The sequence below is a fragment of the Monomorium pharaonis genome, chromosome 1 (genome assembly GCF_013373865.1).
Source record: "Monomorium pharaonis isolate MP-MQ-018 chromosome 1, ASM1337386v2, whole genome shotgun sequence".
NCBI lineage: Eukaryota > Metazoa > Arthropoda > Insecta > Hymenoptera > Formicidae > Monomorium > Monomorium pharaonis.
Window position 1 is genome coordinate 7,529,583 of NC_050467.1, and position 14,527 is coordinate 7,544,109.

The 14,527-nt window shown below is 34.2% G+C and overlaps 1 protein-coding gene across 9 annotated transcripts in view; it reads right to left on the reverse strand.

The window, feature by feature from the left end:
- Nucleotides 1-14,527, reverse strand: part of LOC105831838 (disco-interacting protein 2) — a 72,584-nt gene that overhangs the window by 8,191 nt on the left and 49,866 nt on the right. For 7 of the 9 annotated variants that reach the window (XM_028194635.2, XM_036295334.1, XM_036295333.1 and 4 more), the window contains 10 exons: nt 13,606-14,110; nt 12,482-12,818; nt 11,506-12,319; nt 10,987-11,417; nt 10,646-10,877; nt 6,696-6,826; nt 4,961-5,347; nt 3,692-4,027; nt 3,025-3,321; nt 1,998-2,554 (listed from right to left, as the gene is read on the reverse strand). In XM_028194635.2, coding sequence (XP_028050436.1) covers nt 1,998-2,554; nt 3,025-3,321; nt 3,692-4,027; nt 4,961-5,347; nt 6,696-6,826; nt 10,646-10,877; nt 10,987-11,417; nt 11,506-12,319; nt 12,482-12,818; nt 13,606-14,110 — 4,027 coding nt within the window. The remainder of the gene's footprint in view (nt 1-1,997; nt 2,555-3,024; nt 3,322-3,691; nt 4,028-4,960; nt 5,348-6,695; nt 6,827-10,645; nt 10,878-10,986; nt 11,418-11,505; nt 12,320-12,481; nt 12,819-13,605; nt 14,111-14,527) is intronic. The other 2 variants (XM_036295335.1, XM_028194633.2) reach the window with 1 other exon arrangement.

Below are 14,527 nucleotides of genomic sequence, written 5' to 3' on the forward strand. Positions count from 1 at the left end.
CGCTCGATATATAAACCGTCTGAAAAATATAAAAGACAGAGTACTTTCGGCCAGCGTACTGAGCTGACCTATCCTCAGAGCGTAGTGAGCTCTGGCTATCCTTCAACTCGCGAATTGAGCGAGATTTCTTCCCAAAGTGCGTAATGAGCACCATCCTAAGTCCGCGCATTGAGCGGCATCATTGATCTGACATCATTGGAATATATCAACCGCGTGTTGAGCGGCATCTACAAACTCTTGTCCCAAAGATCCCCGTGTTGAGGGGAAATCAACTGTTCTCGCGTTCCACGTAGTGAGTGGAGCCAAAAGAGCACGTACACTCTCGGAAATGCTTCATCATCTGAAATTAGTTGCATATCGACGATATTCTCTCAGACGACACTCCCATTGTACCTTCACACCATCGAATCGTTCGATATGTAAACCGCCTAAAAAATCCGAAAAACAGAGTTCCTTCGGCCAGCGTACTGAGCTGGCCTATTCTCAGAGCGTAGTGAGCTCTGGCTATCTTTCAACTCGTGAATTGAGCGAGATTCCTTCCCAAGTGCGTAATGCACCATCCTGAGTCCGCGCATTGAGCCCCTCTCCCCTCCTCTCATTACCCGACCCTGTACCATCCGAATACATCGACCACGTGTTGAGCGGCATTCATGAAGACTCCGTGAAGGAAAATCAGCCATTTCGTGTTTCACATGGTGAATAGAGTCAAGAGCACCACAACTGATAGCCCCAACGTCCGAATCACGTTAATTTTTGTATTTTTGTTTTTTGTATTTTATTTATTATACAAAATATTTATTTTTAATTTTGTAAATAAAAATGTATTTTTGTTTTATGAATACTGGTAAGGTTTTTGGCAGTTTTCCTTATCCTCAGCAACAAATGTTGGTATTCTTTATAGATTCTGCCAAATAAAATATTCTTATTTTAAATTATATAAATATGTGTTCAGTTTAAATAATTATTTAAATACCTTTCCACATTTATCCTTTATATGTATATTACACTCTATTACTCACGTATTAAATGTTACGTTTTTTATTACTTTTCTTAAAATTTTTAGAAAACTTTTTAAAATAGTAGACACCATACAGAATTCTTTAATAATCGATTTAAATACTTCACTGATATGTTCTTGACGCAAGAAAGTAAACTCTTTCTAACAATAACAACATTGTGCCATCCCACCAAGGAACGAGTAGTTATAAGATAGCGTTAAACTATATATCAGCGTAGAGATATTTTGTATATTCAGACAATTCTATATATTAATAAACTAGCCCAAATACAATACTTCGCGTTCTCAGTTAATTACGTCCACCACCTAAATCTTGGATTCCCTATGAGCTATTCGCAGTTCAGCAATCACTCATGATTCAGACATTTTTTTCAAATTGCAAATAAATATGTCCTATATATACAGTGACTAAAATTTTTTAACAGCGCTTGCATTTCACAATAGGCTGGGAAAATTCAAAGATCTTTATAAATTAATAATTCGTTTATTATTACAAAAACCGCAAAATGGTAGAACATTTTTCACTCAATTTAGTCCGTTCTATCTTTATGCAAGTGCTGTCAAAAATTTTCAGTCAAACTGTGTGTGTGTAATTCTTTTATGTTATGCAAACGGTTCAACTAATACACGGTCTACAATAAGTCAACTAATAACGGTCTACAATAAGTTTAGTAAGCCTTTAATCTTATGCTCTAATTTTTAAAGTGTGGCGTAATTCAGAATAGTGAATATAATCTAATGTGCAATAAAATAATGTTTACGATATAAAATGACGTGATTCAAAATTGCGTTTCCAATACAAAATTAGGCGCAATTTAAAATATAAAATATAAAATAAAAATCGCGATGCAATATATATTACATTCATTGATTTTTAATCGCAATCGCGATGCACAAATTTTGCAAATAGCATATCTCTAGTCCAAAAATTTATAAGTAGAGGAATTTAAAAACGGGATTAGAATTTGAAAAGACTTACCATTCGGCGATTTTCTTGTGGCACCGCATGACACTGTTTTCGATGTCTATCGGATGGTAACGCATACCTCGCAGTAAGATAGCCTCATCGAGGGCACCAACAACGAATACAGCGTCGTGAAGCTCTGGATCATTCGGCACGAGATCGGCCTCGGGTACATTGTTAGTATCACCGGGTACGTCGCTGATCACCGACTGTTGAACACTCTCGGTCCTCCTTAGGAAACCAAGATAGCCGGTTCGCGCGTAGACTTCGCTTGTATTGCCGGTAACTAATCGCGCGTTAAAGTGATCAGCGTAATCGCTCTCGTCGCCGTAGATCGTGAAGTAACCGCTCGCATTGTGCGAGGACTGCACCCAGATTTCACCTAGATGCGAGTCTCCGCATTGACCCTTGGTCTCGGGATTAGCGATGATTACTTTCACGCCGGGCAGCAGTTTGCCCGATTCCATTAGGCACAGAGAATGCGGACTGCCTCGTTCCACTAGGGAAACTCGGTCGTTACGTAACGCACGAAGGTCAACATAAACTGTCGAGGGCTCCGGACTGGATGCTCCCTGTGGAATAAAACAAAGAAAATAATGAAAAAATGTATTTGCTATTCAATAAGTTTCATAGATTAAGAATAAAAATTGAATAATATATGAATAATAATGTCTTCAAACCAAGAATGAGATTTTTTTTATATCATCAAAACAATCAGATATGTTCTTTAGATGGCTATTATAATATTGAAATAAAATATACTTTTGGAATTAAAATCAAATTCTTTTTAAAAAAGATTAAATTATATACAAGATGTCTATAAAATTTATATCTCCACCTTTCATTAATATCAAATTAAAATCAATATATTTTATTTATAATAGCCTCCATTGTTTCATATATAAGCAAGAAATATATTCTTGCTTTTACACACACACACACGCACGCACGCACGCAATTATAATATTAATTTCAATTTAATACTAATATTTTCTTATGTGCATAATCCATAGAAATAAATAAGTTCGATAGTCAATTTTACCTGCAAGCAAATGGCAGTATTTACTCTGCAACCGAACGAGGTGGACACTGCGCGCGGACTCAATCCGAGCGCAGAGAACAACTTGCTAAAACTCGTCGTTAATGCTATCCGTGGCCTCTCCTCAGCAACAACAACGCATGTTCTCACGCACGCTAAACTCACACCGCGCGCTTTGAGCGCATGAACCGAGGAACCAAGTCCCTTGGTACACAGCTCCATAACGCCGTACGAGCAGAACGTGTCTCTCACTCTAGATTGGCTGACCGCCGATAACCAGAGTGCAGGATTGGCTTCCACCTGGTGATAAAATTAAGAATGTATTACACATATTTTCATTTGTTAGAAAAAATCAACAAGTTGATGTTTATTTTTTAAAAATAATTAATTGAAATTGAATTAAAAACTCATGTAAAATTAACTAAGATTAGTTAAAAGTTAACTTTATAATTTTATTATTTAACTTTTAGTTTTTTAACTAATACTATCCATCCCTAATTTTTAATAACAAATAAAGTAAATATAAAGTATAAAAATATAATTTTTAATAACTTTTGTATGTGTGTATATAATTCATTTCAAGTATAAATATAAATATTAACATATTTATTTTGCAGGGACTATACGGGTGATAAATTTTTTCGTTGAGTACATGAATTACAATGCTTACCTCGGACGGTGGTATTAGTATAGAATGATGTCCACTGTATATACTGCTGAGACACCATAAGGCAAAACCGAGTCCCGAGTATGGGTCTAGACAGAGGGCGATGTGTCTGGAAGGATAGAGCTCGCACGCCAATTTCATGGCACGACACAACGAAGTGACCGCCGCATGAGACATTTTGATGCCAGCGAGCATGCCCGTTGTTGAGACACTGAAGTCCAAATAGGCCAGCATCTCCGCAGTAGGCGCCCGATACATTACTGGTAGCTTCTTCTTTGGCATGTCGTCCATATCCAGGATCATCGGCCAACTCTTTACGTCGACCACATTATTCGCTTCCTACGCATAGAAAACATTTAAAAACATTTTGTATTTATATAAAAATTGGCATTTAAAAACATTTTGTATTTATGTAAAATTTGGTTAACCAATTTTACAAAAATTTGGTTAAACTGTTTGGGACAAGTAATATGTTAAATATAAATTTTGAAACTAAGATACTGATCGAAAACTAAGTTGAGCATTATTCAAATAATTTTTATATTTAATTTATTATTTAAATAAGATTTTTTGCTCGAACCGCAAATAAACAATGACATTTTTCAATTTTTTTGACTGCGATACAATTATATTCCACTTTGACTAAAATTATTGTACTTCGGACATGGATAACGTTATAATTACAGGCATAATTCAACAACTTTATCGCATTTTGTTAATTTTTATTTGATAAGGTCCCAAAATGGGAACCAAAACCTTGTAATCATTCAATAAATTTTGCCAGTTTAGTCGTCCATAAGCCAATTTGTTATTCTTTAATTATCACTGGTGATAACAAGTCTCTTTATTCATTATTTGTTAACTCATTATTTAAATTACGTCATTTGTATTATTTGTATTAGCCATTACGTTATTCATGTTATTCATTATTCTCATAATTCGTTATTTTTATATTATTATTCGCATTGTTAATTATTCACATTATTTTTTATTTTTTATTTTTATTTATTGTCTGCACTATTTTTTACATAAAAAAATCTTAATACATAATAAGAAATATTTTTTACTGCTCGAATTCATCATAAAGAAATAAAATTAATCAGAGCTGCAACAATTTTTCGAATAAATTCAGAAGAAATTTTATCAATTAAAAAATAAAACTTTACTTTTTATTCCTTATTCGGAAAATTGCCTTTAAATCGAAGATGACAAACACCTACATTATTTTCCAGTAGACGATTATCAAATCAATAATCAAACATTTTCAATTACCTTTGACTTCAACAACTTGAGGAGGTTCTGGTTGGTCAATACGAGGACGGATTTACTGACGTCCACGATCATGCGAACTGTCGGTAGGGTCGTTTGAAGATTTTGCGGATGAGGTGGCCTGATGGTCACCGGCACGGCACCAACGTACAAACAGCCATAAAACGCGCATATTAGATCGGTACCGGGTGGGAAAATGAGCGCTACATGATCCCCAGTGTTAACTCTTCCTCGATCCAAGAGCAAATTCCCAATCCTTTCAGCCTTCTTATGCAACTGCGAGCAGGACAATGAGGTAGCCACGGTGCCCTTCGCGTTCAACGACGTAAATATCACATGGTCCGAAGTGCTGACAGCACGCCATCGTAGAATTTCGGAGATAAATTGATACTGAAAAATAACCAATATAATAAATAAAAATTAAAATCTCTCTTCTCCTTTCTATACAAAGTCACTGTATCAGTCAACAAAAACATAAAAAATTGAACAAAATTAAAGTCAACAAATAAATATAAATACTTTAATATAATTACATTTTTAATTAAAAAATGTCTTTAATCGTAAAATTTATAAAATTAGATCTAAATACAATATCAATTTGCAATTTATTATTTTAAAGTCTTATTTAATATAATTTCTCTTAAACAATCATTTATTAGTAATTGTTCAGTGACTGATACGATAACTTTACATGAGCTTCCATTAATTTTCATCAAAGTTGGCTGTAAAAATACAATGAGAAAGAAAGGCTGTGGTAAATTTCAAATTTTTTTATCCCAGACTTTATCCAATAGCAAACACTATAAAAAAAATTAACAATGAAATTAACAATAAAAATTAATAACATTAAAATGCAAAGAAATATTTTTACTTTAATTGATAAATTACTATAGTTTAAAAGAAAACAAAAACAATAGTAACAAAATATTATAATGTCTTTTTCATTCAAATTAATACATAAAATAAAATTTTAAAATAAATTTTACAGATATAATTATTATTAATAGTGACAATAATGGAAGCTAATTTTGATAACACAATGGCTAGATTTCCTGTAAGCTTGGCACAACAGGTTCTTAGACTTACTCTACTTAGATTACAGCTCTTTTTAGATCTTAATTTAGCTTTAGTCTTGTAGAATTAATACAGTTTCAGATCTTTAGATTTTTTAGCAACCTCGGGAAATATATGTATGGTGACGGTCAGAATCAATGCTGATTGTTTATGAGTCAATCATTTTCATACGGAGCCAATCTTAAATGTTACTTTTAAATGTTACTAAATTTTATATTAATTTTTAATTTAATGAAAAAATTGAGCGTCGCATATAATATTTGTCGATCTTAAAATAAAATCTTTAATTAAAGCCAAAATAAGTAATGTCAAATTAAATTGAGCAATAATACTAACGCTTATGAGCATCTTAAAACCTGTAAAGAATTTATTATAAAAAAACCTCAGAATCGAATCTCTCTACATTTCATACAGGTATCTTAAAGTGTAATAATTTCATTATAACTTAATCTCACTTATTGTTAAATTCAAATAGTGCAGGACAAAATATAAAAAATTTTCCTACATTTTTATATTTTATTGTTTTTAATAGAAAAAACTAGTTTTTACCAATTTTTTAATAGAAAAATTGATAAAAATCAGTCTTAACCATTGGCATGAACTTTGTCAAAAAAAGTGTAAAAATTTGCCCAAGTTTTAAACTTTTCATTAAAAACTTACAAACCTTTTTGGCATTATCACTGTCTTCGTCCAGGACACCCATGTCCCGTCCCTGCGCGGAGGCCAATCGGTTACCCTGGACAATGTTCCCTACCATAACGCTGGCCGGACCGACATCTGCAACAGAATCCCCCACTACACGCCCCCGCACCATTCCGTTAGTAAACCAACACAAACACTCAACTCAATAATGAGTAGCTCACACACTCTCCCCTGACTGAGGCCGGGCAAATCAAAGCTCTAGAGCAATCTGGTTTTCGCCATTGGTTTACGCCGTTCAATATAAGCGTTCATGGGTCTTCCGCTCCACAGGTCTACGCTTTAACGCGAATTCACGAATCTTTGGATCCAGGGATGCTCAAATTTCCAAACGTCTTTTTTTTAACCAATCGCATAGTCCAGACTAATTGTACACAGATTTCAGATTGAATACATTAAAACACTAATGTGTGGAATTAAAAAGCAAAGTATAGAAGAGCATTAAATGGAAAAAGAAAAAAAATAGTTTCTCCAGCAATAAAAGTCCAATAAAAGGTAGAACACCTTGCTAATCATTAAAATTAATTTGTACTTAATTATAATACTACTTAGGATATTCGGAACTCAGCCAAAAGAAAGAAGGATAACTAAATGGAATAACATGCCAAGCATAATGGACAATATAAGGGTTATTAATAAAATCAAGATATGTGATAACTTTCTAAATTCAGTATTTTGTAACAAATGTGAATCCCGAGTATTTTCTAAGGAGATACAACATTCCCATGTACTTCACACAGTATCCCCAAAAAAGCACATTTGTATTTAAGCATTAAGAAAATGCGCTTACATGAGACATTCAGTCAATAAAAACTTTAAATACACAGGCACACAAAAAAAAAGTGGTTGGTCCGGCGGACTAGACTAGTCAATCCTTATGTATTTCGACCCGCTGAATCCGAATCTAAGATCAGAATTGCAAAGTTAGCTCGCATTTTCTAACCACCAAAAAAAAATTCTTTTTTAATTACACAGGCACACAAAAAAAAAGTGGTTGGTCTGGCGGACTAGACTAGTCAATCCTTATGTATTTCGATCCGCTGAATCCGAATCCAAGATCAGAATTGCAAAGTTAGCTCGCATTTTCTAACCTCAAAAAAAATTTTTTTTTAAATATTGGTCCGGTGGGCCAGACTAGTCAATTCTTATGTATTTTGATCTGCTGAATCCGAATCCAAGGTCAGAATTGCAAAATTAGCTCGCATTTCCTAACCTAAAAAAATTTTTTTTGAGGTTAGGAAAAAATGAGCTAATTCAGCAATTTTCACCTTGGATTTGGATTCAGCGGGTCAAAATACATAAGGATAGACTAGTCTGGTAGGCCGGACCAACATTAAAAGAAAATTTTTTTTTGAGGTTAGGAAAAAATAAGCCAATTCAGCAATTCTGACCTTGGATTTGGATTCAGCGGGTCAAAATACATAAGAATAAACTAGTCTGGTTTGCCGGACCATCATTTAAAAAAAAAATTTTTTTGTTTTAGGTTAGGAAATGCGAGCTAATTTTGCAATTCTGACCTTGGATTCGGATTCAGCGGGTCAAAATACATAAGAATTGACTAGTCTGACCCACCGGACCAATATTTAAAAAAAAAATTTTTTTGAGGTTAGAAAATGCGAGCTAACTTTGCAATTCTGACTTCAGATTCGGATTCAGCGGGTCGAAATACATAAGGATTGACTAGTCTAGTCCGTCGGACCAACCACTTTTTTTGTGTGTGCCTGTGATATTAATTTAAATAAAAAAATATAGATAAGTAGATAATACAAATTTTATATTGCTTTTGTACATTTACTTTGAAATATCAATATGTATGAAAATATTAGGCAAATATGTGCCAGATTCCTAAAGCCTCTGATGGAAATATTTTACTAAAATTCTAATAAATAACATTAAAGTATTAGTACATTGAATATAAAAATCTTTATTAATTGATCAATGTTCAGAATCATTTTATTAAAATTTTAATAAAAATATAAAGAACTTAGTAAATTTCAAAATTAAAATCAATAGACGTAAAAAATTTAATAAAATTATTCAAAAGAATTAATTAAAATTCAGAATTATATGAATGGATCAGAATGAAAATAGACCAAGTCCTAAAAATAATAAAGAAATAAATAATTAAATGCACAATAATTTGTAAACTCAAACAAACGTTTAAAATTACAAGTTATCACAATTACAAATCACAATTACAAATTAATAAAACAATTAAAAACAATTACAATTACAAACTAATTTGTAATAATTATTTGAAAAACTATTAATATTGTTTACTTTATTTCTGTTTCATTACTTTTCTAATATTTTAATTACTCGTTTTTACCATTAATATTTTAGAATAATTCAGCTTTTGCAGTTCATTAACAACTTTTTTAAATAAATTTGCATAACTATATTTTGTATTACTTTCATTTTATTTCCGTTTTTAATAATTATCTTTAATATTTATTAAATTTTAATATATTTCAGTGTTTAACTTTTGTTATTAAATCTATAAAATATTTTGTTTTACATCAATTTTCAAAATTTAGTAATATTTTATAGTATTTCGCTATTATAAGTATAATTTATATACTAAAATATATTTAATAACATTTCTTTCAGTAATTCTTAATTTTTATTTCAACAATTTCAGAGTTATTCAACAATTTTAAAAATTTATTTCCATCAACAAGTTTATATAAACGTTTAAAATTTCTTACTACGACTGCATTCCAATACTCACTGCCAGTACTGAAAATCTATACTATACATAACACGAACTATAAATTTTCAGTACTAGCAGTGAATTTCGGAACGCAACCCACAAATAGAATTCTAAAAAAAGTAAAATTCGTAATTATCAATACATTTCTTCCGATTTCTTGCTACTCCTTTCTCTTCATTTCCACACAAATGCACATAAACACATATACACATACATTTTTTATCTTATCTCTCTCTTTTTGCTTATCACTCTTACCAATTCGCATACAATTCAATGAAGTTACTCTGACTCATTCACATCAAACATTCATACTAAATATGGTCAACTAAATGTGATAAATTAATGTTTAATTTATAAGTTTAATTAATATTTTTCAGTTAAATTTTTATATTAAATCTGATCCTTATATATATATATATATATATATATATATATAATTTTGTACACACACACGCACACACATAGAAAATAATTTTGTAAATATACAGAGTATCTCATTTAAGTTGCACACTTCTAATATTACGGAAGAAATATATTTAAAAATGCAAAAAAAAAAGTTTTAAACAAGTTGTATATAGTCTGTGAGAAAAAGGATAAGTAGTGATAAAATCAATTTTTTTTAAATCCATTTTTTATGGTCACAAAAATTAACACCATTTAAAGAAAATTAAAATATATGATTTCTTTTACACTATCTAATTATTTTAAATATAAAAATATAAAAGTATCGTTATTAAGAAATCGTTTATAAGATATATTATACTCAATTCTACATACATAGCATGCATTTTAATGCAAAATATATTATCTATTTATTTGTACACACTTAAAAAAATACTTTTATGTACAGAATAATAATCATTTGATATAAAGAAACATATACTTTTTAAAAAGTTATGCAATTTGCAATGTACAATTATACATCTTGTTCGAAAATTAATTTTACCTTTACTTACTTTTCACCATACATTATAAAAAATATTTTTCTTACGTTCTTTTATAATACGTTTCTTACGTTCTTTCGAGATATTGTAAGATATGTAATTAAAATAGAATATTCTCTACATAGAAAAAAATATTAAAAAAAAGAAACCTCTGGCAGTTTGCAGTTTTTAAAAGAAGCTGGCATTAGTACAATTTTCATTATTTAAGTTTCAGTCTCGAAAGATCGACGCGATATCTGTCGACTTCGTTTCACTTACCTGAATGAATTTCGCGAGGTTTTGGTAAATTGGTGACACATGTGTGAGGACAGAGAAGCACATTAGCTGGGTGAAGAGCACCTTCAAGAAAACGGCGCTTTGTTTCCGACAGATGAATACCACCTAGTGGCGTTTTGGGCAAATAGTTGGGTGGTACCAAGGCAAGACAATATATTCCTACTGCATGAATTGAGTCAACCGCTTGCAGCACTCGAGACATCCACTGGAAGCTCTACATAAAACGATGAAAAATTTTTAAGATGCTCAAGTCGATTTCTGACACATTTTCTTTTTTAAAAAGTTATTTTTTTCTTTAAATAACATTTAATTCCAGAACGCACCTCTTCTTCACTGCAATCAGGCCGTTGTTCGGCAACAACACATATTCTTTCATCTCTGAGGACTCTCACACTGAAAACGGCTATTCTACCACGATAGATAAATTTCATCGGTTCGACAGCCAGCACAGTGGCGATAATGTCGTCGGCATTGTGCTTCCTGCCAGTTACCGTCATGAGACCATCTCGTGACCCGCAGACAAACACGAGTCCTCCAGGACCAAGAAAACCCAACAATCCGGAACGCGTATATTCTACATCACCTAAAGCGGTACCATCGAGCTGTAACGGTGATACTTTGAAGGTATTGTTAGTAAGTCCTTGCAAACCCCAATATTGGGTACCGGTCGCTGCACTGTGCACGCAAATTTCACCCACTTCGTCCGTCTTACAAATAAATGGCTGCCCCTCCATTTTAATAACGACTACTATACCTGTAAAAAGACAAAAATATATCATCAAGACATATTTAGACGTCACAAAGCAATCAATATTTAAGGTAATCAATTTGCAAAAACTCACTTCCAGGCATAACTTGTCCGCAATCCTGCAGCGTCAATGACGTAAGAGAGTTCTCCTGATCTACTCTGACAACTCCGTAACTCAAGCCGGACATGGAGAGAACTCCACGACCAGTAGCGTTCACTCCTGCGCGTCCTGGCCTTCTTACAGAGACTGTAAGAGCCTCGCTCGAGGAAGCGCAAGGACAAACAGCATCCGGCCTGAGTCCTTTGGATTGAAACACTGAGAGAAACTGATCACAGGATGAGAGAGACCATGGATTTGCGCCATCCGCAACGAGCAGCAACCTTAACGTTGCCAGAGAAACGTCCTTGTGATCCTTAGTTGCTAACAAACCCCAGTGAAGATCTCGTGATTTTACGACTGCAACGCTGGCACGATGCTTCGTGATCATCTGCATCCAGCTGGCGGGATTGACTTTCATCAGGGCGTAAGGAATAAAAATGACATGCATGCCGTTCAGTACGCTAGTCAAGGTGCTGTGCCAGAGACCGACTTCTCGCTTGAAGTCCAGCACACAGACAGCATTTTCGCCTTCGGTGTAACCGCAGGCTTGCGTGAGAGCGCGACAATGGGCCATCATCGCTGACCTAGTAATGGTTACGCCCATCACGGAGCCATCCTTGTCAGTGGTATACTCGATATACGCGGGCGTATCATCGGTGAGCCGTGGCGGCGCCATCCAGTCCTTGGGTGTTTTGCCTAGATGCTCAGTAACGAACCAGTGCAGTTTTGGCCAGCCCTTAAAGGCTATCACTTCGCCAGCTGCTGTCTTTGGCAGACCTTTCAGACACGCTTCGCTAGTCAGTGCCACCTAAAAATGTCAAGATGCATATAGTTGATTCCCAAGGTCGAATGCGCTGTCACGGTTAACATAAATTGCAATGTAAATTGCAAGATTGCACGACTAATATGCAAATATTATTGGAAAAGAATGTTGCCTAGCAGATAAGGCAAGAGACAATGCTCCGCTTACCTGAATTCCACAGCTTCCCAAGAGAAAACCAATCTGTTGGGAACCCGCGTCACGACGGGTCAGAGGTACTTCGATGGGCACTGGTACGATACCGGCCTGAAGACAACCATAAAAGGCGCACATGAAGCTGATCGGATCGTTGTTCGGATAAACCAGGGCTATCCTGTCACCAGGTTTCAGGCAGCAATCACCGCCGCGACTTAGAGCCTTATTCAGAAGAGTATAAGCAATCTTGTGAGAGCGGCTGAGTAGCTTCCCATACGTGAGCGTTACGCAAAGCTTGCCGTTAGGATCCAGGACAGTGGCCACGGGTGCTTTGTACGTTGCCGAGCCGTACCTAAGAACATGTAAAATAAATTCCCAAATAACAAGTAATATAACAGTAATATCATAGAAATATTATAGTAAGATATAAAAATATATAGAATATTACAAAGATGTCACAGTAGTAATATTAAAATATCCATTAAAATAAATCACAATAATAACATATTACAATTGTATTAATGTAATATTTATATGTTACAAGTAATATTATAAATAATTTTAATACTTTTGTATTATAATTGTAAATATATTGTAGTTGTGTCATTATATATATATATATATATATATATATATATATAATTTATTTATTTTATCTCACAGCCTCCTTTTAGGAAACTCATCAAAAGACATTTTACACTTTTCATCATTTCATTAGAATACAACCGAAAAATCTCGTATTATGTCTTTTATTTTATCCTGTACAATATTTTAATTACAAAAAATAAAACGCTGCTACATCCATTTATCAGTGGTGCCGCGTACAATACTATATTGTAACATTATCACAATATTAGCACAATATTACAGAAATATCAAACTGCAATACATTGTTATAATATCGCAGTAACATTAGTTGCAATATTATATTGTAATATATACACATATATATATATATATATATCAAAATGTAATATTTCTTTAAAATTTCCGTTTTATGGTAATTGTAATATTATAGTAATTTTACCGACATATTACATTTGTACGGATTCTTATATTGCTGAATACACGAATCTCCGCTCGCAGTCTCAAATCGTTGAATTCACGAAATATGGAATTTTTATATACCGATAGCTCACCTCTGAATGGCGGCCTCGAGAGAACGTGGCAATCCTGATGGCACCGACAGGGCTTCGCCCACTGCTGACGTCATTGAACCACCTTCGGGTTTAGGAGCATTGGGATCCTTCGGATTCGCTGCGATTTCCAGCTCAATGTCGTCATCCTCGTAAAATTCCGGTAGCGGTCGACGTTTCGGCCGTTTCAGCGTATTCAATAGTTGCTGGATTTTCGCAGAGACCTTCCAACGACCGGTGGTGCCAGTATTATTCTGATCCTCAACCACATGCGCGTAACGGTTTACCCGATCGGCACCGGGCCGTCGCGTCGCCGATTGCTGCTGTCCGACCGGGGTGCTGCTCGTCACGTGGGTAACGTCTGGTGGTTGGATATTGCAATAGGCATGCGGCGTGTATTCGGCAATATCGGTGATGTCGGCGCCGGGTGGCCTCCTGGCCGGCGGTCTGGGCGGCGGTGGAGTGTCCCGCGCAGAACCAGTGCTACTGGTATCCGAAAGACCGGTGCCTATATCAAGGTATAATATATAGTATTTATTGCACATAATATATCGGATAACTTATGTCATGACGCGGTGTCGTCACGCGCACGCAGATTCCTTCACGTTTCAGCGCGCGGTTCAACCGCTTTTTCCTCTATTCGTACGCACGGAGGAAAAATAATAATGCGTATTGATTATTGGCGTGTCGTCCAGCGGAAACAGTCAAGGACGTGCGATACCAGCATTTAACGGAATCACACAGTACTTGAATCGTTTTCTTATATTCCTTTTTTTTCTTTCAACATGTACGAGTATAAAAGAACAGACAAAATTAAATTTTTTATATTAAGTAACATATAGGTCCTCTCTGTTTTGTTTACTGGTCTTTTTCATAGAAACAAGAATGTTGTTTCTATTTTATCATTTCATCATTACAGAAAAAA